The sequence below is a fragment of the Odontesthes bonariensis genome, chromosome 14 (assembly GCF_027942865.1).
Source record: "Odontesthes bonariensis isolate fOdoBon6 chromosome 14, fOdoBon6.hap1, whole genome shotgun sequence".
Classification (NCBI taxonomy): Eukaryota; Metazoa; Chordata; class Actinopteri; order Atheriniformes; family Atherinopsidae; genus Odontesthes; species Odontesthes bonariensis.
Genome location: NC_134519.1, coordinates 31568939 through 31595650, shown reverse-complemented (window position 1 = coordinate 31595650; position 26712 = coordinate 31568939). Strand labels below are relative to the sequence as shown.

At 39.7% G+C, this 26712-nt stretch overlaps 3 protein-coding genes, 1 long non-coding RNA gene and 1 other non-coding gene across 7 annotated transcripts; 2 read left to right on the top strand and 3 right to left on the bottom strand.

The window, feature by feature from the left end:
* Positions 1–1410: 1410 nt before the first annotated feature.
* Positions 1411–2133, bottom strand: LOC142398429 (transcription factor Sox-14). Its single transcript, XM_075482413.1, has one exon. The coding sequence runs from the start codon at positions 2131–2133 to the stop codon at positions 1411–1413; it is 723 nt and encodes a 240-aa protein (XP_075338528.1).
* Positions 2134–8805: 6672 nt separating this feature from the next.
* trnap-ugg (transfer RNA proline (anticodon UGG)) lies at positions 8806–8877 on the bottom strand. Its single transcript has one exon. It is a non-coding gene; the product is annotated as a tRNA-Pro (tRNA).
* Positions 8878–9311: 434 nt separating this feature from the next.
* On the top strand, positions 9312–17682 carry septin2 (septin 2). Of its 3 annotated transcripts, none has more exons than XM_075484048.1 (13): positions 9312–9570; positions 10428–10470; positions 11285–11399; positions 13043–13129; positions 13244–13367; positions 13604–13738; positions 13869–13986; positions 14213–14314; positions 14448–14593; positions 14790–14912; positions 15981–16041; positions 16326–16415; positions 16549–17682. In XM_075484048.1, exons 2-12 carry the CDS (start codon positions 10447–10449, stop codon positions 16410–16412), a joined length of 1122 nt encoding a protein of 373 aa, XP_075340163.1. In that variant the 5' UTR covers positions 9312–9570; positions 10428–10446; the 3' UTR covers positions 16413–16415; positions 16549–17682. The 3 variants fall into 3 exon arrangements, with proteins under 3 accessions (XP_075340163.1, XP_075340164.1, XP_075340165.1); XM_075484049.1 differs by having other exon boundaries at positions 9313–9570; positions 16326–16392; XM_075484050.1 differs by having other exon boundaries at positions 9316–9570; positions 14790–14873.
* Positions 17683–18028: 346 nt separating this feature from the next.
* Positions 18029–23639, bottom strand: stk25b (serine/threonine kinase 25b). The gene is made up of 11 exons (XM_075484047.1): positions 23270–23639; positions 22490–22720; positions 22282–22338; positions 22010–22118; positions 20945–21102; positions 20485–20670; positions 19842–19987; positions 19232–19337; positions 19080–19151; positions 18449–18585; positions 18029–18356 (listed from the first exon to the last, which is right to left on the bottom strand). Exons 1-11 carry the CDS (start codon positions 23297–23299, stop codon positions 18317–18319), a joined length of 1272 nt encoding a protein of 423 aa, XP_075340162.1. The 5' UTR covers positions 23300–23639; the 3' UTR covers positions 18029–18316.
* A 2067-nt stretch (positions 23640–25706) lies between these two features.
* Positions 25707–26679, top strand: LOC142398428 (uncharacterized). The gene is made up of 3 exons (XR_012772792.1): positions 25707–25777; positions 25885–25996; positions 26098–26679. It is a non-coding gene; the product is annotated as an uncharacterized LOC142398428 (long non-coding RNA).
* Positions 26680–26712: the final 33 nt, after the last annotated feature.

Below are 26712 nucleotides of genomic sequence, written 5' to 3'. Positions count from 1 at the left end.
ATACATCACTGCATTAATGCATGCCACAAGCCATGTGGGAGGTCAGAGGTCAGGACAAGCCACAGTGAACCTGTAACTGGTGACGATTTGATAAGTACATTTCAACAAGATGATCATTGTCGACACAGAGATTTTAAATATTCATCTCAACAGCGTTTTGGTCTGCTGAGCTGCAGGGAATTTAGTTATAATCCTCTGCCTGAGAGGTCTTAGTGTCCAAGGGGTAAAGACATGACTGCATCATCGCTGGATTAAAGACAGTCAAAAATATTTGTTAAACAACTTACATTATTTAATCATCCTGTCTCAAGTTGGATGATTATTATTCACAGAAACAATGTGTGAATTATAAACTGTAGCACTGCACAGAGAGACAAAAGCTTAGAGGTTTCAGTGTGAGTGAACATTCTCACTTCCTAAATGTGAAACCAACAGTTCCTCATATGATTTCCACAGATCAGCTTTTCACCTTACTACTTTGTCAACAACTGGGAAAGAAAAAAGTTTCTATAATTTTCTCATCACCAGCCAGGTGTGCTCTCACACACACTGACGTGTAGACTCACACGGCAAAAACTCATACAGTAGTTAACACAGCTGAATTAGAAAATGTGATTTTCTTTTGTTGGTTAGTTGCTGCCAATTCAGGAGAGTCAGCTTGTGTGAATGACAGAACTCACTCTCATATCTTAACTTTATGACACCAATAATGTCATTACAGCTGTGATCTCACAAAACACCTGTGACTGAGGAAGTGCTGTAATTGAGAAAATGACCAAATTCTGCTTCATTTTTTTTTTTACTTCAAACTGAATTTGACCATCAGACTATTAAATGCATTGGCATATTTTATGCATTCTTCTGCTAAGAAGGCAGAAATGCTGCTATGAAAAGAGGTCAGTCCCCTGGAAACATTTGCTTTCTTCTCATCAAAATTAAAAAGAAAAAAAATCAGACCTACCTGTTGAGTTTTGCTGGGGGACAACCATGTGTTGCTCCTTAGTTGTGAGAAAATGGGACTAAAAAATTGCAGATTTAAAAAATCTGTTAAAACCTTTATGTTTCTGTTTGACAGTGACAAAGAAAATATTTGTCAGCTTGTGCTGGTGTGTTTATGATGATCTTTTTAATATCATGTCAGTAGTAACACGTACATTTACCTTTTTTTTATCTTGTAAAAGTCTTACAAAATTATACCCTGAATGTTCATTTCAAGCCTCCAACATTCTCCTCTGTGCAGCAGCAGAGAATAATAATAGGAAGCCTTCGTTTTATAATTGTTAAATGTTTTTAATATCTACAGAATCATCATAAAATTCACGGTTTGCTCTTTTTCTTTTCATATATTAGTAGAGTTTCTGTATGCAAACTTTTCCCTCCTTGGCCGGGAGTTCTCATGAGTCCCGACTGTCACACATTGGACCCTGGTGAAGTGTAGTCAATGCCGCTCTTGCTCATCCCTCCAGGAAAGAGAATATAAGCCACCTGAGGCTGTAAACTGGCTGCGGACCAGGCGCTGCAGCTACACGGAGCCACGTATCCCGGGCCAGAGGGTGACTGGTGGGTGTGCTGTCCAGGGCAAGCCAGAGCCGCAAAACCTCCAGTCTGGTATCCAATGGTGTGCGCGCCGTAGGGCAGAGCGCCTGCGGCAAAAGCGTGCGGTATCTCCGCCATCCGCTGGACAGCTCCGGTGCTGAACTGTGTAACCGGGTCCAAGAGGGAGAATGGCGATGAGGAGGAAGAGGACGCGGGAGCTAGGAGAGCCCTGGCTTTATCCCCGGGGACAAGAAAAGAGTCGATAGAGAACCCCTTCAAGTGGTCCGCTGCGTCCCCAAGTAGAGGCGGTAGCGGGAAAACGAAGCGGTCTCTCTTGAGGGGACTTTTGGGTTTGCGCCGGGGTCTGTACTTATAGTCCGGGTGCTCTTTCATGTGCTGAGCACGCAGTCTCTTGGCCTCGTCGATGTACGGACGCTTGTCAGAGTCGGACAGCATCTTCCACTCCGCGCCGAGTCTCTTACTGATTTCAGAGTTGTGCATCTTCGGATTTTCCCGGGCCATTTTCCTCCTTTGGCCTCTGGACCAAACCATGAAGGCGTTCATAGGTCTCTTTATGTGATCTGAAGGTTTTGCCATCCCAGGAACAATCAAGTTAATTTAAACTGAATTACCTGGGGTAACTTACCCCTTCAAAAAGCGCATACTCCTCTATTGCTTAAAGGGAAAACTCGTGAAGAAGTCTCGAGGATTTCTATGGTTAAGGAATATATTTTCTATGTCTTTGTTAGGAGGAGTGGCTGTAAGTCCAAATTGGCTGCAGCATTTTCACAGTTTATCTGAAACCTACAAAAAGTCAAAGCCTCAATCAGTGCATGAATGGGAGTCACACGGGACCAAGTCAGAAGCTTGTTATGGATGATGCGGGGCATGTCATCCACTCATCACCACACCACTGTCACGGCGGGCCAAGCCAATGAGAGAGAGCGCACTGTAATCCTTTTAAAAAAACGCAAGCGTGACTGTAAGCCTACCACATTTCAGAGGGACACCCCTCTTCTCTTCTTCAAATTCCTACAGAGAAAAGTGCAGGCAGAAAGTGTCTGCGCATCACAAGCAGAAAACCAGAGACATAAAAAGTGTGTTTGTATGTTAGCGTGAATAAAAACTCTGGAAGTTTTGCACTACATTTGTTCATGAACACTATAGTCCCATTTCCTCAATAATCCATTTCAAAGTCTGTATCAGAATATCTCAGGGGAAGTTGATGCACCTTTCACCCTCCAACTTACAAGCATGAAGTCTATCATTTTACAATTTCATTTATTATCCCCCAAACCCAGGGCTTGATTCAGATTTTTTGTTTGTTTGAGTGCTTATAGTTCAGTGTGTGGACAATCTAACTAAACATGGTTTTATTTAAATGTTATAAATAAATACTTTTAAAAAGTGTCAACAAAAACTTTTCTACTCTCTCTCTATTGAGATGACGCTGACGTGAGGACTAACCACAATTCCAAATAAGGAGAAGTTAGGACATGGGGGCACTTTAGGGATATCAAATATGTAAAAAAAAAAAAAACATTAAAAATCAACAAAACTATGATGTTAATTAAAACAGATGAACCAAAAACGATTTGCCAAAAACACTCAATCATCCCCATGCCATCACAGAGCCTGGCTTTTAGACTTGTTGCTGATAACTTGATGTAAATGTAAATGTACTTTATTTATACAGCCTTTTACAGACAATCCTTACGATGTACCAAAATGCTTTACAGCAGGTAATAAATAAAGAGAAGAATACGTAAAAACAAATAAAAACTATAAAAGAACAGTGAAAGCAATAAAATACAACAAAATTGAATAAGATAAAATAAGATAAAAGTGTTATCATTCTACTGGGTATTAAACGCAATCCTAAATAAGTAGGCTTTTAGCCTAGAATTGAAGAGGCCCAGGTCAGAAATAAGACGCAGCTCAACGGGGAGCTTATTCCAGAGCCTGGGGGCAGCGACAGAAAACGCTCGGTCACCCCAGTTTTTGTATTTTGACCTGGGCACTTCCAGCTCTACCAGAATTGCGGACTGTTATGCTCCTTTTAGTTTCTGGTCTGGAGCACATGGCTTCCATTTTTTACAAAAAAGATCTTGAAATAAACACGATGACAATCCCAATCCCATCCCAGCTCCCTCTGAGCCCAGAGAAGTCGACGCAGCCTCCTGACAAAGTTAACTTATGGCATCTTTTTGCCCCATTAGGATTTAAGAGGTATTAGTGAATGTAACTCTGAATTGTGCTAAGCAAAGGGTTTACTATGGTAATTCTGTGCCCATGTGTTTGTATCAGATAAATTGATTGAGATGTTGCAGCAATATATGCTGAGATGCCAAGACATCATGTTTTCCAAGAAATGTTCATGTATTTTTCTACAAGACAGTACAAAACTATATTCCACACATTACAAATGTCTGACTGCATTAGGTGAAGGAAATGGACTGGCCTGCCTGCAGCCCTGAACTGTCTCGAAAAGAAAACGTGTAAAGAATTCAGAAACGAAAAATGCAATGAAGACTGTACTGTTGCACATCTTCAGCACTTGAAATGCTCCATCTCAGTATCCTCAGCGTTAGAACGAAATACATGTCAAAGTAAGAATCACTTTATTTTTCAAAAATTGTTTCAAAATGTGAATTTTCCATAGCATAGAATTTTCCACTAGCATTGTCTGGTTTGGGATTATGTGAATGAAGTACTGTACATACTATATGATTATGCACACTGCTTCAAGTGCCTCGAGGTAATAACTCTTTGGAGTATATACTGCTTATTTTACAGGGAAGAATCTGATGCCATCTTTCTGGGTGTCTAAGTGGAAGCTTCCGGACCACCTCAAAAGTATCTGAAATGGCTCCTGCAAAAAGGGATTATTTCCATGAAAGAGGCACAATGTGTTTTTCTGTAGACAGACCTGTGGTGGCTAGTTGAAGTTCAGGGTTTAGATTTTGGTTGCAGCGATAAACTTAGATATCAGGGTACCAGCGAGGAGGGAGCCTTTATTTCATTTACCTCCCACAATCAAAGGCACCACAGGCCTCTTCAAAGGCAAATAAATGGACATAAAAGATCCAGTGGTGCACAAGACAACAGTGGTGGAGGTGATAAGATGTTTTCAGAAAGTGTTTTTCTCTGGGTTTTCTCGCAGCAGACAGGCTGGAGGGATAAAATGATTGGCAGCAGGGGTAAGACAGCTGATCTGTCTGCTTGAAGCTGTGCTGTTATCTGCTTTATTGTGGTTCAGGCAAGCCTCCACGCAGGAGGCACATGCTGCCACACAGAGACAATTATGACTTCCACAGAGGGACCGTGTTTTAAAGAGTTTTTGACAGCAGAGAGAAAACTGTTACAGAGCAACAACGTGTGAGGTGGGCTAAGCAAAGGGCTGTGCAGAGAAAATATCTATTTCTTTTTAACCTCCACAAAGCTTACAGTTGTTTTAGTTGAGAAAAAACGTGTTGTATTTTGTGTTCTTGTCAGTGTTTGGAACGACTTCTAGGAAATGGCAGCGTTTCAACTCTGGAGAGATGAGGGGGAGAATGGGTAATAAGAAAAACTGCCAGCAGCTCAAAATGGCCGTCGTAATCCGGTTATCCCCCAGGCTCTAAAGATACTGGTCCTCTCCTTGGGAGTCTATCTTTTCTTCTTATGTCAAAACTGTCCTCTATGCACTCAGGTGGATTAAGGAGTCACACAGAAAGAAATTGACAGGTACAGAAAGACCTGAGGGTGAAAAGGAAATGAAAGTGGACAAAGAGAGGCAGGCTGGGCACTCCAGCCAGAGAGCACTCCATCTGTCAAGAAAGGAATCTATCGAATCAATTGAATGGTGAAGGGAAAAGGAATGTTTTCTATCAATTCACTTCATTGATTGATTTAATTTGTATTGACAGATCTGATTATTGATCTTTTTAGGCCATATTTGTGCAGGTGTGATTAAATAGAACAGGGCTCCACTTCTCCAGAGTCCTTGAATTCTTAGGGTTTCTCCTTTCTTTTTGCAGTCAGATGGGGGTTTTGAACTGTTTTTTTTTTTTAAATCTATTTTTTCCTTTTTGCACCATCAGCCCTCTCTAGAAGTTATCTTCTTCCTCTTTACCTCAAGCCAACTACCACCACTGCTGCCACCTCCAGATTATCTCAGGAACTGAAGAAACAGTCACACAAGAATGAATTTGAACTTAAATATGGACTTCAGCTGCACCAAACTGTTGTTTATTGATGTTTCTGCATTTCTGAATCAGAGTTTATTCAGTAATGGCAAATTGGTCCTTCCTGAAGTAAAATTAATCTTTAATAAATTCCATTCTGATACCATCCTTATGTTAGATCCTGAATGACTTCATATATTAGTCGGCCAACTGACATCGATGCCTCTTGTTGCCTGTGAGGAAATCTTTTTTAATTTTTTATATTAGTTGAATATATTTTTGTCTTTAGCACAACCCCAATTCCAAAAAGTTTGGGACATTGTGTAAAATGTAAATATATACAGAATTAAATGCAAATTTCATAAACCAGTAATTCCTTCACAATAGAACATAGAGATGTTGGTTTGTGAGATGTACTGAGATATGTAAATCCCTGTATTCTGTTTAATATGTATTTTACACAGCCTCTTAACTTTTTGGGAATTGAAGCTGGAAGCTGGATATCTTTGGGAACAGGACAGCATGCTGAACACAACAAACAAATATTAGACTGTCACGTCAGTCTTCATGGAATCCATCTTTTTATTGCTTTCATAGACCAAACATTTAGTTAATTTATTATATAATTGATCATTTCCTGAACGTAGGAGACTGAAAAGTTAGATACAGTCCACATTATCGTAAACATATCTTTCCTTATGTACCTAATTTGGATTTTTTTTTTTTAATTGAAAATATTGGAAAAATTTAAACAAATTGAAAGAAATAAACTAAACAAAACCAAAAACTTATAGACTCTTGACTGATAGACAACATCATGGCCCGGAGGGGCAAACTTGATGCGAAAAAGGCTGACATTATCATATAGCAACATTGTTGAGTGGTTTCAGCACATCATTGTAAAATTTAAAACTCAGCAGCTACAACACACGCAAATTTAACAGTTAGATAATCTTTGAAGTCTGGATCCACTGAAACTCTATTTATGGAAACATAAACTGATGAATGGAATTCCATCTGATGTGAAAAGCTCAAATGTGCTTATAGTTTAAATTTTGTCACTTCAGCTTCAAATAAACCCTCTGAAATCCCCAAAAATTCAAGTCTAACAAAAGTTTCTGACACTTCTGAGAAGTACATTAGGAAACATTTCAGGGGGAAAATCCCCAAGATTTTCACTGCTCTGGGGAGGATTTCACTAAATCTTGTGCTTATTCTCGTGATACTTAGGAAAAGTAAAGCGGTTTTAATAGCTTTCCCCCTGACACATTGATGGTGGAATATGCTTTGGCTCTGTGGCAGATAGCTTCAATCCGAGGTTGAGGGCATGTGGGTGTTTGGGGGATAGGGTCTGTCCCGCTCTGCTTGCCAGTACACTTTCATAAGGCCACATCTAAACAAAATTAATACACTTCCTCCAACATCTGAGGATAAACCTGAGAGTCACATTACTGTGGCAGCCCCTATCAGCCAGCTTGTCACACAACCGAGCAGTCAATGAGATACATTTGCAACCAGGCAGCGACTCAGCGCCACAGAGACAGGAGATTTAGAACGTCCTGCAGTAAATTAAGTGCTGCTTGAAAAGTGAAAGGTGCCAGCTAAGCAGACAGCTGCTTACTTTAAATGACACACTGGTGATGGGGTAATGATGGTGGAGTGATGATGAGAGGAGAGAAATGAACCAAGGGTATGAAGTGCTTTTCTGATTCTGGTTCTAGTGAATTTTACACATTCATACAATGCCTGTGTGGCACTGACATGTAACGGTTATCGCTACGGTTATAGCTTTCAGGGTAAGCTAGACTGTACTGGTAGTTCTGTCTTCTCTCATATTTTACATACATTTTTCAAAGAGAAAACTTTCAATCTGCAGGTTGTGAAGTTACACTTGAGCTGTACCAATATGTGTCTAATTTACATGGGAATGGAGTGAGAAATTTCAAATGTCATAGTGAGCATCAATTTCTTTTTTAGGTTTTCTTTTCATTAAACCATCAGTTGCCACATTTTCATATGCAGGTTTGGGCCCTTTGCCTTTCTTTCAATTGTTCATGCTGTGCTGTGTTGCACTGTGAACTTTTGAAATATTCACTAGTGTATCGAAGACGATGATGACGTAATCCTGACAAAAACACTAAACATGTCTATTAACATTCATGTCCCTACTCTCTAGGTTGTTTCAAATTGGGACATAAGTTTCTTTCATATTGTATTATCAGGACTGGAAAATATAAGCACTGCATGCTGTGAAAGGGGTGGGGAAACATTGTCATGGCTCTTCACATCAATTTCTCTTGCCTGCTTCCTCTCACTGAAGAATGAGATAAGAGCATCCGTGTAAAACACAGGAATTATCAACAACTTTCCCTGCCACATTATCAGGGTGGGTACAGAAAAGATGCACTTAAATATATATAGAGGCTCACTCATCTGACAGTATGAGCCCCCTACAATTGAGAGAGTATGGCACCACTAAGAAGCTTATGGAAATAGTGTTGCCCCTGTGGAGATGATATGCTCGCTGTAACAGAAAGGGAAAGAGGCTGGTATTTACCAAGATATCTCCTGGACTCATTTTAAGCAGAGCAGTGGCTGTCCTTAGCAAGGCTGGAGGGAGGGGAGCAGAGATGCTGTCACAATGGCAAGCTAAGATAAGCTCCTAAAGGGTGAGGACAGAGAGGCATCAAGTGAGCATATTAAGAGAGGAAACAAGTTCCAAAATCACAGAAATACTCCCTACTTCTCTTTAGAAAGTAGGAACTTCCTGTATCGGGGAAGCTAGACTAGATATCTTAAACCTAACTAGAATCCAAATGTGAATATATAATGGTATTTGTTTACTGTTGCTGAAAAAATCCTCTCTGTTAAAAATACAAATATCACTACATAATAACAAAACAATAAACTAAAACACTTAGCTGTACTGACAAAATCCACAAGAGGTCAGTATAAGTAGCAATTACAGATAACAAACCTACCTATTTAATCATTCAGCATCACAGTTCATTATAACTGATTAGAAAGATAAGAAAGTCTTAGCCATGATGTTGGCTGTCTAGTAATGACTGCACACCATCCCGACTACAAAACTAAAAAGAGAGGGCTCGTCCGGGATTTGAACCCGGGACCTCTCGCACCCAAAGCGAGAATCATACCCCTAGACCAACGAGCCACATACGTAAAATGTGTATTCTCTATCAATATATCAAATGTGTAATTGAATTGAATTGGTTCTGAAACGTAACTTTTTTTTAAACAGAACAACAACAATTGGAGCAGTTTACCATCAGGCAGTACACATCATAGCCTGAACAAGGACATCACGCCCCAGCATGATTCAACAAGGAATGTGTAAGTGGTGATACACTCTTTCTCAAATAGTTCGACAAAATATCACACAACTATACCTTTTTTTAACATATGATCAAGTTTACTATTGTATTCTAAATACCCAACAAATACATTTGGGCCAATACATGCTCCTGTTGGGTTGTGCTACACCCTGGATTAAACGTTTGATTCATCATAGCAGCAGAAAAAAAACCAAAAACTTTTTTTCAACCAAGAATTTGAAACTCCGCCTCTGCACAAATGAACGTAACATCGCCATCTGTGGTAATGTAACAGACCCGGTCTTGATGATAACATTTATCACAATAATCACGGTTCTGAAACGATCAAGTCCAAGCTAACAGTGTTCAGGGTTGAGCCCTGCCTTTGCTCTCGCCTAGTGCATTGTGGTCTGTGTGCTAAAGGAAGCTGCTGCACCGGAATCTGAAGAATTTGAGGTGTCCGCCAAGTCTACCGTTCATCGGCAGCTCGTATTTCCGTTCCCTGTACCTTCATCTTCACCATCATCTTTGAGGTCAGACTGTAAATTAGCGCGGCAATCTTCAGCAGTTCATCATTTATTTGTCATTAAGTGTTTCGGCGTTGTATTAGTGGCTGCACTCACTGACTACGCTAACATTAGCTGTATAAAGTCAACATCCTGCAGGAGAGGCTACGCTGCTGGTTAACTTTGCCGAGCAAACCAGTTTAAATAGCTGTTAGCGTAGGTTGTTAGCTTGGTAATAATGGCTTATCTGTCCTCCTTTTGGGTTGTGTCCGTGATGAAAATAGCTTTAGCTTATTAACTAGCTAATATTGGTTTCGGCTGCATTAAGCTTTGAGCAAGCTAATAATGCTCTCTAGTTAGCGTTACTCTGTAAAGTGCTTCAAACTAGCTCGTCTTAAACTAGCCTCTTAACCTACTTGGACGCATGCTCTTTTGTATTGTGTCACAAAAATAAAAGATACAAGCATATATCCATCATTATAGAAAGCCGTTTTCACCATTGTGAGTGTGTTAATGGTTTCAGTTCACCAAATGTGTTTTGGTCAAATACAGTAACTCACAAGGACTTGCAACAAAGTCGTAAACACATAATTGAAATTCTAAGTACGAGGGGGATTGACATGATAAGCATATCTCAATCTCTCATCCTCAAATCATCAGGCGTTGTAGTGAGAGGCAGCAGGAAAGCAGTTTTCTGTGGTGAGACGCGGCACTCTCACAAGCCATTCTGAGCACAACTCAGACTTCCTGTCTCTCACAGTGTCAGTGAGGCCTTTATGTGCCTACACGAATTACCTCCAAAGCAGGAAATCAAACTGTTGACGTCTGTTTTCAGCAGTGGCTCTGTTAGTCTTAGTTCTATGTCTTTCTGTCTTTTATTTCAGGTTGATCAAGGAGAAGAAAATGTCTCAGGCTGACAAAATGAAGGTAAGCCCTTTTGAGGAAAAATAAATAAACCAAACCTATTCCTTCTGACTAGATACCAAATTCTTCCCCATACCTCTGTGATTGTCAATTCCATTGCATCAATTATAAATAACACCTTTAAGACCTGATTCATCATTTAAGAATGCTTGTGCCCATGTTTAGAGGGTGTTTCAGGTGAGGGTATATCAATGTGAATTTATAGTCCGACATAAAACTTTATTTTAGGTGGTGGGGTTTTCATTCAAAAGTAAAATATCTTTTTGAAAAAAAAATAGTAAAGGGAAAAAAGAAAGACAGCTTCTATTGGTTTGAATATAAATGTTACTCCTGATTTAGGCCGTGTACCCCACCGAAGCGGTTGTATGTGGTTTGAAATGGCCAAAGGCAATGTAGCAACACACCGCTTTTATCGCTCATCAGTCGTGACCTTCCCTGAAACACAGGAAATGGATGTTTTTGTGAATCTTAAAAGACTGTGAAAAGCAAAGTAAATACAGAATACGTTGTGTATACGTTGTAGTTTATCTGAATTTGCCTCTGACTCTCTTGTGTTTCAAAAGGCCTTAGATTTAAATATTGGGATGATAGATTTGTGGGATGTCTCGAACAGAGTGCAGATATTGGAGTTTCAGTCTCTCTATAGATGCCTTTCTTTAATGAGCCGATGTATATTCAGTTCTAGACTCTGGTAATGGCTGTAATGTTAATGTTGTAACAACTGCCAAAAGTGCTTTAGTTTTCTCTCGTAAAACAAAGGGCTTAAGCATCTTTAATGTTTTTCTTTGTCTTTTTTCCATGGCTCATTTTTCTACAGCAGGGACAATTCACCAACCCTGAGACCCCAGGGTATGTTGGATTTGCCAACCTTCCAAATCAGGTTCATCGCAAGTCGGTTAAGAAAGGTTTTGAGTTCACCCTCATGGTTGTAGGTGAGCATTTCGTCGGCTGTTTTGCGATTTCTCCATTTCTTTTTAATGTCGAGTAAAGTTTGAGAAATGATGGTGTATCTCACTGATTACAAGGTTTAAACTAGACAACAAGAGTCAACATGGACTTTTAAGGAATGCAGATTTTTTTTACTCATGTTATTGCCACGAATGTAATGTATGAAAGTGGGATCTTAGTTCTTTTTTAAAATTTTTTATTTTGTTGGAAAACTTATGATTTGACATAGTTGCTCAGCTGCCGTAAACAGCAGTGTAAACTCCTGATGGTGACATTGTGAATCTCAGAGCTTGTTGGTAAAGGGGGAGGGTAGAAACTACCCCGAACACTGCTCATCCTTCTGCTTTAAAATAAACCAGAGAGGAATGTAGCCTGTGTGCCTCCAGGGACTGATTCACACAGAGGACAGTGAGGCCTTCTGGTCTTTCTACTGCAAGAATACTTACTGAGTGCTTATTTATTTAGCCTGTGACCTTGGATCATAAATAAGTCAACGTTTTCCTGTATGATTAGGTAGCTGCTGTACCAGTTCACTGATAAAAATAATAGGGTTACAATGAAAACATTATTTTTTTTCTCATTATGTTTCTCATTATGACAGGCACATTTTCTGTCTACATGCAGTTACATTTACAGTTTGTATAATTGTGTAAGTCAACATGTCGCTTTGGTTTTTGTCATGTAAAATGTTTTGGCAAATTGTCAGTTAAAGATGCACTAAAGAGTTCTTCTGTCATGGCATCCCAAGCCCCTTTCAGACTCCTTTTGTAACTGTTGAGCCTTTCTTGACGCTCTGTTTGTAAGGTATGAAGGCAGAATGGGAGTCAAAGTTTAAGTACCTCTGAACTAATAGCAGATAGCTAAATCAGTGTTTGTGTGTGCGCGCAAGGAAGAGCCAACATGGCAGAACGTGTTGCTCTCAGCACTGATGCTGTTGTCACTCCTCCTGTGATTCAGCAGCGCTGCATGCTGCCTGACAGCACACATATGGCACTATATCAGTATGAGGGAGAAATGGCGGAATAATGAGGTCATCTTCTCTGCCATGATGTAGCATGATCTCTTTGTGAAATAGGATAATTTCCTAATAATAATTTTCTGTGTACTGCTGAGGCTGTATGGTCTTAGATCCTCGACAGAAGACCGGTGTAGTGCTGTAGTAACGCAGTGCGTTGCATCTGTAATATGACTGCAAAGACATGTCCTGTTTAGCTGTTGTGTGGTCTGGTTATCTGACAGGTTTAACATTTATTTATCACATGCTAGTCTGGTCTATGAATAAGGCCACATATATTTCAAATTTGATTGTTTACTTAATGGTCGATTCTCGATGTCTTCTCATATTTGAATTTGTATCAGGAAAACTGGTTTCTTCATGTTACTATACAGTGTTCATATTCGCAACTGGAGTCACTTAATTGCCACTGACTGATTGAGAACAGATGGTTTTAAGAAAGATTAATGGTAGTGAGTTGATCAGATGTAGTATAATCTTGATTTTGCATGCATCAAAGGCAAATTCCTTATTTTCTACAGCAGTTTTTGAGGATCTTCTACCTTAAAAGTTTAACCATGCATCAAAAGAGGTAGATGCACTTTATATATTTATTCGTTCTGTTGTTTAAAGGCGAATCTGGACTTGGCAAATCCACTTTGATCAACAGCCTCTTCCTCACTGACCTTTACCCTGAGAGAGTCATCCCAGGAGCAGCAGGTAAAACACTTCCCCACTCTTATATTATTCAACCATGTGAACAAATCCAACTTAGTTGTAATTAATAGGTTGACTGTATTCTTATATTTTGTTATTGATCTATCTATGTTATAGAAAAGATAGAAAGGACGGTTCAGATTGAAGCATCAACGGTTGAAATTGAGGAGAGAGGAGTGAAGCTTCGTCTCACGGTTGTAGACACGCCAGGCTACGGAGACGCCATCAACAGCCAAGACTGGTATGAAATAGTTTGTTTTAGTTTTAGATGAGGTATATTTGAACTGAAAAAAATCTTAATCCTGAGGTTTTTTTTTTTTATACTTCTAAGGATCTACTATCTACTATGCACACCAAGGTTTTAAATCGTATAGCACTAGTAGGAGTTTTTCTTTTCCTTTTTCATCCAGGCTTTTTGTTAGCGTGGGCATATTTGGTGCAGTGCACGGCATTGACTTCTTTTGTTGTTCAATCCAGTTTCAGCACCATTATCAGTTACATTGATGACCAGTTTGAGCGCTACCTCCATGACGAAAGTGGTCTAAATCGAAGGCATATCGTTGACAACAGAGTTCACTGCTGCTTCTATTTCATCTCCCCTCTTGGCCACGGGTGCGTCCTGCCATTTGCACCGACACAAATACTATACACATTCCTGTGAATAAAGTGAAGGTCCATTCTATTCAAGTAACTGTATTCTCTGTGTCTCTTTGACCCTTGGCCTGTTTCCTGTCCCAACCAGCCTGAAACCTCTTGATGTCCAGTTCATGAAGGCCATTCACAACAAGGTCAACGTGGTTCCTGTCATCGCAAAGGCCGACACACTCACCCTCAGAGAGAGGGAGAGGCTCAAGCGGAGGGTGAGGATAACATTCACCCATTGTTCAGAAAATTTTCCAGTTCCTGACTCAAACTGTATTTACAGCATATTGTCGTCACCATCGCAGCAACCTTGCCACCACATGTGTTGTGCATGTGTGAAATGACTTTGATTGTCAGAATGTTGCCTTTGTTTAATACTTCTCAAGTTTTTACCAGAGCACAGTTGGATGTCATGACTCATTTGGTTGCTTTCATATTGGTAAGATTCTCGATGAGATCGACGAGCACGGTATCAAGATCTACCACCTTCCTGATGCTGAGTCCGATGAAGACGAAGACTTCAAAGAGCAGACCAGGATTCTCAAGGTAGCCTCTTTCCATTCTTTATGAAGCAGTGCATTTAACACATACTGTTTTGCTGAGGGTTTGCTTTAAGTGCAGTAATTATATAGTTTGAGCTGTGACATCAGCAATATGAGTTGTTACCTCTCTTATCCAGGCTAGCATTCCATTTGCTGTGGTAGGATCCAATCAGCAGATTGAAGCCAAAGGAAAGAAGGTCAGGGGTCGCCTGTACCCATGGGGAGTGGTGGAGGTGGAGAACCCAGAGCACAATGACTTCCTCAAACTTCGGACCATGCTGATGTAAGTGGTAGACAAACTACAAAAGGCTTTAATCTATGGATTATATATACAGTAGATGAACCTGGATACCATTAACGAGACAGCATCTAGTTTTACTTTAGAAAGTGAGAACATGGGGGAAACAAAAAAGCCTTGCAAATGTATTCATCATGATTTTTTTTTTTTTTTTTTTTTTTTTTTTAAACAAATCCTACAGAACCCATATGCAGGATCTACAGGAAGTAACCCAGGACCTGCACTACGAGAACTTCCGCTCAGACCGCCTCAAAAGGGGTGGCAGGTTGTCCTCCCATGGTTACGTTCTGCCTCTGTCCCCTGCGTACGTACTTGTCTGTCAGCTTGCTTTTCAGCACCTCCCCCAACTCAAACAGCAAATTTCTGAAAGTACATGCAGTGATCATGGATGCCAGTTACAGTAGTGTCGGAAATTATTGTCAGGTTCATATGTGTCACACATGACTGAAATTCCAACACAACCAGAATACTGACCAGAGTTACTGTTGTTGAAAGGACCCTCCTGTCATTTGTTTTCCTATTTATGTTAATTCACATGAAGTTGTTGATTTAGTAGCAGTTGTTTGACCTCTAACTCGTCATTTTGCATGTTATCTACATCAGTTCAGCTATGGTAGATGTAGCTGGAACTGAATTTAACGCTGGGAGAAGTAGTGGGTTGTTTTACAAGATTAGTTTGTTGGTAGATGAAAAGCATGTGTAGTTGACAGGTTGGAAACAGGATTACTGTGTGTGTTGTTTAACATAGTGTGGGTACATCATAATTTAACCCCTAATGTAGACCCAAAAGATTGTTTTAGACTGTGTTCTTAAGCCAACCCAGGATAAGGGCGTGGTTTAACTGACATCCCATTGCCTCGCCATCTGTCCAATGATGGCGGTCTGGTCTCGATTTGTCCAATACCATGAGTGGACTGTTAGAGGTACTGTTTTGTGTATTTTGTATTATTTGGGGGAGGCAAGCTGTTCCCCAGACTTGGCACTCACCGCTTCCTCTCTTGGATTTTCCTGCTTTCTTCTCTTTGTAGTTATTTGTCGTAGATGCCCTTTTTTCCATCGTAAGCTGCCTTTCTGCAATGAAGAACTAACCCACTGACCCTTTTTTCCACTTTGTCAATGTGGCTTTTGTCATGTTTGCCTAATGCTGCTTAAAATGACACAATATGCACTCTGTGATATGAACACATTTCTGCGCGTACTCATGATGTGCTACCAATCATCACACAAAATGATTAACCTATCTGACTGGGCTTTTACCTTCATGATGATGATGATGTATTGATTAATTTATGATGAGCAGAAATATTAGAGATTGTTGCCATAAGCACACGGCATCGCAGAAAAAGTAACTGGAGTTGTGTCACTGGTGCAGAAAGGGACCGGAGCCAGAGGAAATGGACAAGGATATGATCCTGCAGGAGAAGGAGGCTGAGGTGAGAGATTTCCGACATTGCACTGTTTTGGGTTTCTTTTAAAGAAATTAAAATTTCATAGAGCAGCTTTTATGACATTTCTGTATTACTCAAGTTTCCTAAAGTTGGGTTAAAACTTTTTCTAACTTTTTCAGTGTGGGAGCAGTATTTTTTTTTTCATGAAGAATGTTAGGGGAAAGACTATTAATGAACATCATCACTTAAAACAAATTCCTTTGATTGCTTTGATTGTAAAGAGCAGCTGTATCCCTTCTTATCAAAACCGATTGTCTCCCCTCATACAGCTGAGACGAATGCAGGAGATGGTTGCCAAGATGCAGGCCCAGATGCAGAAGCGAGGAGAAGGAGAGGGTGAGGCGCCACGTGTTTAAAAAGTGTGCAACGTCCACTATGCATATAACCCCATATAGTTACTCAGCAGTGATGCTGCATCGTACTACATACACACCAGCTTTAGTTTTAGTTCCGATGTTAATGTGTAACTTTTTCTTTATTTTTCCCTTGTAGGTGTTTGAGGCTCTGACTGAGTGTGCCCAGAGATGGAAAGGGTGTAAAAGCTATCTGGTCCTTGACCCTTACCGCTTGCCACTATTTGTATGTCAGTTCCACATGGAATCTGAAGTCAAATTTTTTTCTTTTTTTTTTTACACGTACAACATAGTATATTCAAGCAGTATTATGTTTATATGACAACATATAACAATTTTTCTTTTTTATATATTCTTTTTTGAAAACATTTGACAGTTACTCAAATCAAGTCATGTGACCCATCAGAATTGGTGGCTTACATTTTATTGGGATGTCCCGTTTCATGTTTATTTACTTTTTTTCCGTTTAGTTAACCCAAATATTGCTGCTTCAGTTCAGTGATTTTGGTTCTGAAACGTTGCTCTGTGTAAAAGCATAATTGGGAGAGCCAACCATGGTGCAAACTTGGTAGCAGAAACAAAAAACTGTCTTTTAAATTACTTTTTTTTTTATATCCCATTGTTACACAAATATGTCAATATTTCCTGGTCAAGTTATGAGTTCACCACACAATCTTACCATAAAGGAGAGCCTAACCTGCTCAGTGTTAATGTTATCAGCTCATATGCATGCAACTCTCAGGTGTTCCTGGTTTAAGGTACATTAGTAGCATTGTCAGGTTCTCCTTCTCCTGTCTCTTCCATTATTGCTGTTCTCACATCAGTGTTACCATGTAAAACTGCCTTCCAGTGTGGTTAAGCTCTGAATTAAACTGTGACCCTTAACTTTTAACAGTCTTCCTGTGCACCTGACAAATGAAGGACCAGTGAGTCGAGATGCCTGTTTGGTGCTTTCAGTCAACATTTACTCCACGTATCAACTCTACTGTAAAATGAAGGCGTATGATGGAGAGCAGTGGTTGCGTTTTATTTTGATTGATGTGAGATTTTATGGATGCAAACTTGTAATTGTCCCAACTGCTGAGTACTTTGTGGTTTCCATGGCCACAGAGGATGACCCAAAGAGGTCAGTGTAGCCAACGTTGCCCTCACCAGCCAAGATGAGTTCTCGACATTCCTCTTTGTGCCGTTTTTACCCAACATTTAAATACCAAATATTGTGTTTAATGCATATATTGTAATACAAAGGTTTTATTAAACTTCAGCAATGTCATCTGTGAGTTGTGCCTTTTTCTTTTTCTTCACATTTATAATATTTAATCACATAAGATTCAATAAAGAGGAAGCTACCTCTGTGACCTATTTAAGTGTCAACACTATCCTTTAATTTTGCCACAAACTCTGGGATTATGATGAAATTTAAATTGACTCTAAATTGGATTAAGCAGGTATAGAAAATGAATGGATAACCATTTTGTGGATTTAGATCAATAAAGCAAAGTGTTTTACGATATAAAAATGAGTTGAACTACTGCACTAAAATAGGGTGTGGTGTCTGAGTCGGCCAAAGTATAAGACTTGATGAGGTAAGTTACTGGAACTCAATACACTAAAGACTGGGATATTTTTCATAGACTTTATTATAGCTGAACTTCTTTCACTAACAGTTATACACAATGCTCTAAATGTCATGGCTTTTTTGTCTTAAATACTCTCCGCTCTCAAAGAAAAACTGTAAAAATATTTAATCATTACTAATCAAAAGATCTCTGAGGGGACAGGGGAAGGTGGCAGAGGTTGGGGGGTGGGGTTCATCTGTGGTCCTTATCAGCGAAGTTGGGTGGGTCTGGGAGGCTGAAAAAAAGGGAGGTGGGGTGGGTTCAGTCACATTACATCCAGTTGGGGTTTCACCGCGAAGATGGAGTGGTGTTACCGTTTAACGAAAACCTGAAAGAACAACATGAAGTATAAGGTTAGAATAAAATGAGTGCGTTTTCTGTTGCATAACACACACCCCAGTTGATAGGTTGGCAGATCACCTGCACACTCTCTCCATCATGTGTGTGACAAGACGGTCAGAGATGCCTGGACAGGACTCCTCTGCCAGGTTGAAGGCATTCTCCAGTTCCTCAATGGCTCCCACTCCACCGCCGCTAGCTCGCCGCTTGTCCTTCAACTGGTGGTGAAGAAAAAGAAAAAAGAAATGTTTCATGCTTCGAAGCTCCAAACAAACAATATAAGTGCCACAGATTAAGCAACTGTCTATTTAAAAGACAATGAATTGACTTTTGTTTTTCTCTGGATTAACTTGCAAGTAGCACGAAACAATTTTCAACTTAAATTTAATTATTATTATTTTTTTTGTCTTTTTCCATTTCCTGATTTATTTAAAAAAAAAAAAAAAAAAAAAAAAAAAACAGCTACTTAAGTAGTTATTTTTACTAATTAAAAGTATTAGGGTGGGGGCCATTTTTGCCTAATTTCTAACTCTATTGATGATTAGTGAATCAAGCTTGGGTAGCTGGTAGCAAATATTCAATTCCAAGCCTGATCAGACTGCCTCACTGTCAATCAGAAATTAAATCTATACCAGTCTCAGCAAATTATTTTCATACCGATTCATTATGTAATTTAATTCCAGATCCAATTAAAAGGTATAGTTTGGCCTACCTCTCTGAAGATTGGTGTTACCAAAGCAGACAGGCATTGTGATTTAGGTTGCCTCTTCATAGAATCTCCTGACTGCAAATATAAATAGGGTGTTAGGAAAACAAAAAAAGACAGATATTACTGTACTATTGTCTGTACTGGATGTTTCTCACCTCTGAATCTGTGTGTGTGTAGCCCTTCTGCAATTTGTTCATAGAGGTCGGTCTGACTGTGGGGAAGGTCCACATGGGACATTGATCTACATCTCCATCAGCATCCCTGAAGAAAGGACAAAAAAAAGAGGGGGAAGTCTGAATAAAATATGGATATTTTAGCCAAGATTTTAGCCAAACAATGGGTTGAGTTTAAACAGTGGATCATCTCCTTTCATGATTTACATAAAAAAAAAGAGAAATCAACTGATCTGATAGATTTAAAAATACTCATGCTAAGTAAATGAAAAACTAGGACATTCAACAAATGATCCATCAGAAGAACTGCTGGTTCAAAAATAAATCATAATTTACGTTTACTTTTATCCAAAGCAACTTACAAAAGAGGTAACAATGTTAAAACTTCCAGGTGATAAGAAACCCTGGGTATATATATTCAGTGCTCAATCAGTTTAAAGCTATCTTAATTACATAGTGCAAGTAACAACGGATACACATGTGCAAATGAGTCCAGACTAGGGGTTCTCAGAAGAGACGAGTCTTGAAGAGATTCTTAAAGGCAGAGAGGACACTTTGATTGTGTGAATAAATCTGTGTTGTTGAGACTAACATATCTGAGTCGTCAGAGCTGGATTCCTCCCCATGTCCCTCTGATTTCCAGCGTCGGTAACGGTCTATGAGCTCTGTCAGATAAGCTGTCTTCTTGGTGTAACGTGTGATGAACTTGTGCTTCAGCAGCTCTTTGGCAGTCGGCCTCTGTGCGGAGAAGGAATACAGAGAGCAGCAGATGAACATTCATGCACAATATATTTGGAGTTAAGAAGAAAAAAAAAAACAACAACATTACATTTGAGGTAAGAGTTCTACCATTAGTCAAATGACAGCTAATTGATGTTTATCAAGAACGTGATTTGGTGCACTTAATACCCTTTCTCTTCGATGATTTGGAAATCTTTATTCTTTTTTTATTATACTTAAAAATCTAAAAAGAAAGCTTGGAATGTGAATGTGATTAAGATCATGTTGAAATATTTGACAAAGCACAGAACAAACTCTAATTCCTAATTAAGAAACAGACATGCTAATCCAATCACTAAATATTTGGTAGGATAAAAACACTCATGTTTTACTTAGTCTGCACTCAGAACACTACTTGCCACAATTCTGACCTTATTCAGCCCAAATGCACGTGTCTGATTCAGCTTTTTTTTCTGCTACCTATACTTGTAGGTGGATGCACGCGTTATACTCACAAAACGAGGGTCTTTATTTAGACAAGCCTCCACAAACTCTTTAAAAGGTTTGCTATAAGGACCTTCCAATGTAGGGGGAGTGTTTTTGGGGATCAGGAAAAGGACCCTCATTGGGTGTAGATCGGAGTTTGGGGGTTCCCCTTTGGCCAATTCAATGGCAGTGATTCCCAGGGACCAGATATCAGCCTGAAGGAGAGAAACTGCATGTTAACTGGGTTCGCATTTCATACATACACTGGAATTGGAAAGATGAGTCAAAATGTAGCAAAATGTAAATTTTATGGAATGTCTCTTTTCATTACGACAAAACTATCTTCTTTTGAACTCAGTGTAACACAACTATAAAAACATATCTTGACCTACAAAGTGAGGAATAAAACAAGTAAACAGAACTAAAGTTGAAGCTTATTCAAAGCATTTATTCAGCTTGTCTCTTGTCCCATCTACAGACTCGCCGCACCTTGAAGTCATAGGCTGACTGCTTGATGACCTCTGGAGCCATCCAGAAAGGTGTGCCAACAAATGTATTCCTCTTGATCTGGGTATCTGTCAGCTGTCCTGCCACCCCAAAATCTGCAAGCTTCACGTCGCCTTGCTCCGACAAGAGCACATTGGCGGCTGGAGGAAGAGAGTCAAAACACAAGCAACAGTAAGCTAGGTTTGCCTCTGGTATTTTCAAAATTTCATTATGCCTGCATAGTGACAATAAAGATTCTTGATCTGCTATGATGGTCTTGAATATGACGTGTTAAAAATAAAATAAAATCAAATAAAAAAAATAACAATAAACACATAGCTAACATATATGATGGAGTCCAATTCAACAAAAAATGACAAGTTATTATGTTATAAATAAAGTTATCAATAGATTTCCCCGCTCATATGACAGATGGATGCACATATGGACACATCCATTCTCAAGTTCCATTGTGACAACAGCTTTACACATCGGGAGATATTCTGTGTGTTTGTACGGAATAATTTAAATATTACACCTACAAGTTGTTTACCGAACATTTAAAATCTAATTTCTCTTTTGGTGTTACAAAGTGGTGAATCCTTAAGTCACAGGGAATTAAGACAACAAGATTACTTACACGGAGCCCAAAAAACTGAGCACTAAATCATACATGATGTGCATGAATATAACAGCTGCAGTTGTGTTGTGAGATTACAAGCTCAGATGCTGCCAGTAAATGTGTTGGCATATTTCAGGTTTATTCTGCCCAGCATCTGGTTAAGACTCGACATGCATTTCCTTCTGCAGCAGCTCACTTGTCATAACATTCAGTCTTTTGCCTTGTTACACAGCACTGTTTATGCTGATAGAGGTATCTTGAATTACAGCATCTAAAAGTTAGAAGTCTCATGCAGTACACCACACCGCTACTACGAGTTATGAGTATAATATCTGACTTTGTACCGACAACAAAGTGAAATGGTTTCAAATGATATCTATAAGGTTACGAACAGTTAAACAGAGTTCAGCACTAATTATTCCGCATCAGGGCACAGGGCTTATTACCTTTAATGTCTCTGTGAATCTTCCTTTCAGAGTGCAGATACTCCAGTCCTTTAAGTATTTCCCTTAGTATAGTAGCAATGTAGGTCTCTTCAAGAGGTCCCGGGCGGAGCTACGATGATGAAATGTCAACATATGTATCAGTGAATGTTTGGAGAGAGAAGGACAAGGACAAACCAAGTTTTGCTTTTAAAGTATGCAAAGTGCCATATTGTTGAGATTAGTTTAAAACCTTGTAAACTGTGTAAAAAAAATAAATAAATAAATCTTCTTACCAGATCCAGTGCAGATCCTCCACCTAAATACTCCATGATAATCCACAGCTTTGTCCCCTGATGGGAAAAGAACATACTTGGTGAAATATGTTCAGGTTTTGATATTTAAAATCTCTGCTTCACCACTGTCTATATAGTACAGTGTTGTGTGCATGCTGAAAACTGAGAATATGTAGGCTACACCTCAGACATTATGTCATTATCTCACCTTCAGGTACGATCCAAAATACTTGGTAACAAAAGGACTGTCACACTGGCTCAATACTGTGATCTCCTGTTGAATGTCTTCTATCTCATCCTCTGCCTCCTCCAGGTCGATAATTTTAATTGCCACCACCTCTTTGGTGCGGTTGTTGATGCCTTTGTACACCTCTCCAAAAGAGCCCTTCCCAATCCGCTCCTGCTTGGTGAAGTACTCCTCGGGGTCCAGCCGGGTATTCTGGTCAGGTGACAACAAAGTCAGCACACAGCCACTGAGTATATGTCATCATGATAGTGCTTATATTTCAATTTGTGTGCATGAGTGGGTGTGTCTCATGCTCAGGCACATTCACAGCACAGTAGCTACTGGATAGTTAACCTTTATTATCTATGTCAATACCCATCTATCAAGTCATAATTCATATAATTGCCTAGACTCTAGATTAAACTTTGGGCCATCCTGTAATTAAAAAAGCAAGACACTTCAAAGTTCAGTGGTTAGTCTCTCGATATGGCATGTGACAACTACAATTGCGAAACAATAAGAGATTTTTAAAATATTATTGCACACACACTGATGAAATTTTAATACAAATATCACTTTGTTGACTTTATCACCATCACCAAGAACATGAAACATAAATGAGGTCATATAGTGCACACAATGTTTTATCACTTATATTGATGGCTTGGACCCCCACCCACCCTATTCCTGAAAAGCCTGGCAGACATGGGGGTTCAGATTGTCTTGGACAAGAATAAGCGAGGTGACAGAGGGTTTCTCTACCTGGTTCTGCATGTCTCGAAGGTGTGCCATCCCCTCTGAAGGTTGGACAGAGCAGCAGTCACAGCTCTGTCTTTCCAAAGTTATCAAATGGTGCTTTCAGTTTTTTCCTCCCCTCGCAGCTGTCTAGGAAGCTAGCTTTAACCGGGCTGTCACTCCGAGCACTGTTTTCGGCCTTCAAGTCCAACGGAGGACCGAACAGCCTGGCGAGACAACGAGCTACTGACCGAGACACTCCATGTACGCCGGCGGTGAGAAACAAGAGGGAAAAAATTCTCTCTTCGTGAATTAATATTTAATTCATTTCCAGGAGAGCTTAGCCCGTTGTTCATTTGAAGCTTGAGGAGGACAAAATAATGGCCAGATCTACGACGCATGCGCAGTGTTTAGGAAGCCGTTGGAAGTGTGGGAGTTGTATTTCTAAACGCTGTAACCGCCGCTTTCATTCAACAACTTAGTGTTCTATTTTCTGCTCATGTTGTCGCTGCCATTTCTGACCAAATTAGCGATAATTTATTCTATTATCATACATATATATATGTAGCCTATACGTGTGTGTGTATATGTATATATATATATGATATGATATGTATGAATGAATCCAAATAGTTTGGACCCTTCTAAGATTGATGGGCAGCGACAATTGGTTCTCATTGTTTATGTCTTTCCACTTTGACGTTTTGTTAACACACACCTGAAAGCTCCAGACGGGCAAACTGTCAATCTTTTATGGAGGTGCTCACAGCTGATGATGATCAGTTAAATCATATCTTCTTTTTTTTTTTTAGATAAATAAATCCAGACGAAGTGAAACAGATTGCATGCTGTTGAGGTTGTTGTAATTTCAAGACCTGGGGCCCGTTGCACAAAAGTAGGATTAAGACATCCAGGATGAATTATACTTAGCCAGGTTCAAGGAATCCAAAACATGGGCGCCCATAGCCTGATTAACATAGACTTTCAAAGCAGAGCCGGAGGGTTTGCATCACTGCGAGGGCGGAGCCTGGGTAGGGCGCCCAGTGCTGTTTATACATACCCAGGTATTTTGATAAATGAAGACCTTTCCCTTCGTTTGTGCCTTTCGTTTATACACAAACGGAGTCTTTTCCTCCGAAAACGAGGCATAAAAAAAAAAAACTCCGGCAAAAGTGGAGATTTTTTAAAAACTCAGTTTAGCGTTTGTGTATACTGTAAACTGGTTGAAAGAGACAAAAACGGAGTTTTGGGCAATTGAGAACGAGGAGTTGTCGTCATAGTACAGAGCCCCGCCCCTATCCGCCATGTTGGCAGGATGCTAGCGAGAAAACGCCATTCTCTCCGTTCGTTTACAGTGTACGCGTGTGTTTTTAAATCAGTAAGTTTAAACAGTCCGGAATTGCAAGAACATGCCTGGAAATCACTGCTGTGTGAAGAACTGTACAGTACCTCACATAATACGTTTGGGAAACATAGGAACAACGAAATACATTTTTTTTCGAAGTTCTTCCTGTCAGCGGTTCTCTATTAGGCTTCTGATTAGCTTGTGTGGAATTCTCATTGTTCTAACACTGCGTAATTTAACAGCTCTTGATAGCGTTTTTATGCTGATCAATGTAGACGTGTTTTTTTTTTTTTAAACAGGGCTGTGTGCACCTAGTTATTTTTGCAAACGAAGGTTAGAAAATATGCGTTTATCAAAATACCCAGGTATGTGTAAACAGCACCTTAGTTGGTTGCACAAAGGCCACGCCAGGATGAGCAGACACGGATTCATCAAGCCAGGTGAAAGCGATCCTGGATAAGTGCTGCACACGGCTTGCTTAAATAGACCTCACGATCGATCATAGATTCACTGATTCACCATGGCGGAGCAAGAATTATTAATGGAAACCTATGAAGAGGTGAAGGAGAAAATAAAACAAAAAGGAAATACTGCCACAGTTAAAAAACAAAGGGAGCAAGCGTGGCAAACCATTGCTGACCGCCTGAATGCGGAAGTATTGCACAAATACACACTCACCACTCCACTGAAACTATCACAATTAGGCTACAATCCAAATAAAATGTTAATTAACATATCGACACCTTCCTAAAATAATCGCCCAAGTCATTTTTTGGCATCAAAGGTGTGGTCCAAAAGATGCCTAAGTCATTTATTTAATCTTAGTTTTTATGAAAAACAATAAGTGTTCTTATGTCAAGCATCCTTTGATACATACTTACTGACTGAAATTATTATTTTATGCTATAATTTCACTTTTGGGGGGAGTTTTTTGTGTTTCCTGAAAAACCTGAAAAAATGACTTATGCGATTATTTTAGGAAGGTGACGATATTTGAAAAGATATTTGTAGCCTACTTTGATTATGAATAAGTTGAAATTGACTGCATGTGAGTGAAATTATCTAAATGTAACTCCATGCTCCTCCACTGTTTCATTGTGTGTGTTTTTGTGCGTGTAGATTTAACATGACTGGGCCAAAACGGACATGGCAGCAAGTCAAAGTAAAATATAAGAACATCCTGCAGAATGGTAAGTCCCCTGACAAATACTTAACAAGTGTACTTTTTATTAAGAATGTGCCTGCCCACACATTGCCTGTACTGTGCATTAATTGGTTTAACATCTTATCATTTCAGATGGTCTGCAATGCTAACTATTTGTTCAGTAATGTTGTGGCAAAGTGGCCCGGCTCGGTCCACAACTCCCGAGTGTTTCGGAACTCGGAGATCTATCGGCGCCTATCACAAGGTGAGCCACAGAACCTCTATTGATAACCACTTTTAACATCATGGCTGTGTTAAGAATGTCACTACTTATGAGGTTGTGATGGTAACATTTTGTATTCACAGGTGAATTCCTGGGTGTATTGCTGGGTGACAGAGGGTATGCCTGCCAGCCTTTTCTGCTCACTCCATTTGCAGACCCTCTGGAGGCACAACTGGCATACAACCATGCCCATGCCAGAACAAGGGCCCGGATCGAAATGACATTTGGCCTACTGAAGGCACGCTTTCAGTGTCTGACCCACCTGAGAGTCAGCCCAGACAGGGCATGTGATATCATTGTGGCCTGTGCTGTCCTCCAGAATGTGGCCTGCCTGAGAAAGGAGAGGGCCCCAGTGCCAGCTCTCAGACTCGGACAATCCTGCCATCTTCCCGGATGACGACTGTGGTCGGCTGGTCGGAGACCAATATGTGTTAAATAATTTTAATTAATATTGCATGTTTATTTAAGTTGGGCCTGCAATGGCAGAGGAATTTTTGTTAGGTTTTTGTGCTGTATAGGCAAGGCAATTTTATTTGTATAGCCCATTTTTACAAACAGTTTGTCTCAAACTGCATGCTTTGATTCTGTGCTTTTTGTCTTGTAGAGCACTGTGTGACTTCAGTTTTGAGCTGATGGTTTACTTGCTTTGATTCATCCTTGTTCAATAAAGGAACATCATGGTACTCTCTAATGTGTAT

What these genes read in the sequence shown, in the direction of transcription:
- LOC142398429 (XM_075482413.1), bottom strand. Translation starts at nt 2,133, where the DNA reads ATGGCAAAACCTTCAGATCACATAAAGAGACCTATGAACGCCTTCATG.
- septin2 (XM_075484048.1), top strand. Translation starts at nt 10,447, where the DNA reads ATGTCTCAGGCTGACAAAATGAAG. An exon ending in GGGAGAGGCTCAAGCGGAGG is followed by an intron (nt 13,987 to 14,212) that starts GTGAGGATAACA and finishes CATATTGGTAAG; the next exon opens with ATTCTCGATGAGATCGACGA. An exon ending in TGCAGGAGAAGGAGGCTGAG is followed by an intron (nt 16,042 to 16,325) that starts GTGAGAGATTTC and finishes CCCCTCATACAG; the next exon opens with CTGAGACGAATGCAGGAGAT.
- stk25b (XM_075484047.1), bottom strand. Translation starts at nt 23,299, where the DNA reads ATGGCACACCTTCGAGACATGCAGAACCAG. An exon ending in GAGGATCTGCACTGGATCTG is followed by an intron (nt 22,119 to 22,281) that starts GTAAGAAGATTT and finishes TCATCATCGTAG; the next exon opens with CTCCGCCCGGGACCTCTTGA. An exon ending in AGCTCTGACGACTCAGATAT is followed by an intron (nt 19,338 to 19,841) that starts GTTAGTCTCAAC and finishes TCCTTTCTTCAG; the next exon opens with GGATGCTGATGGAGATGTAG.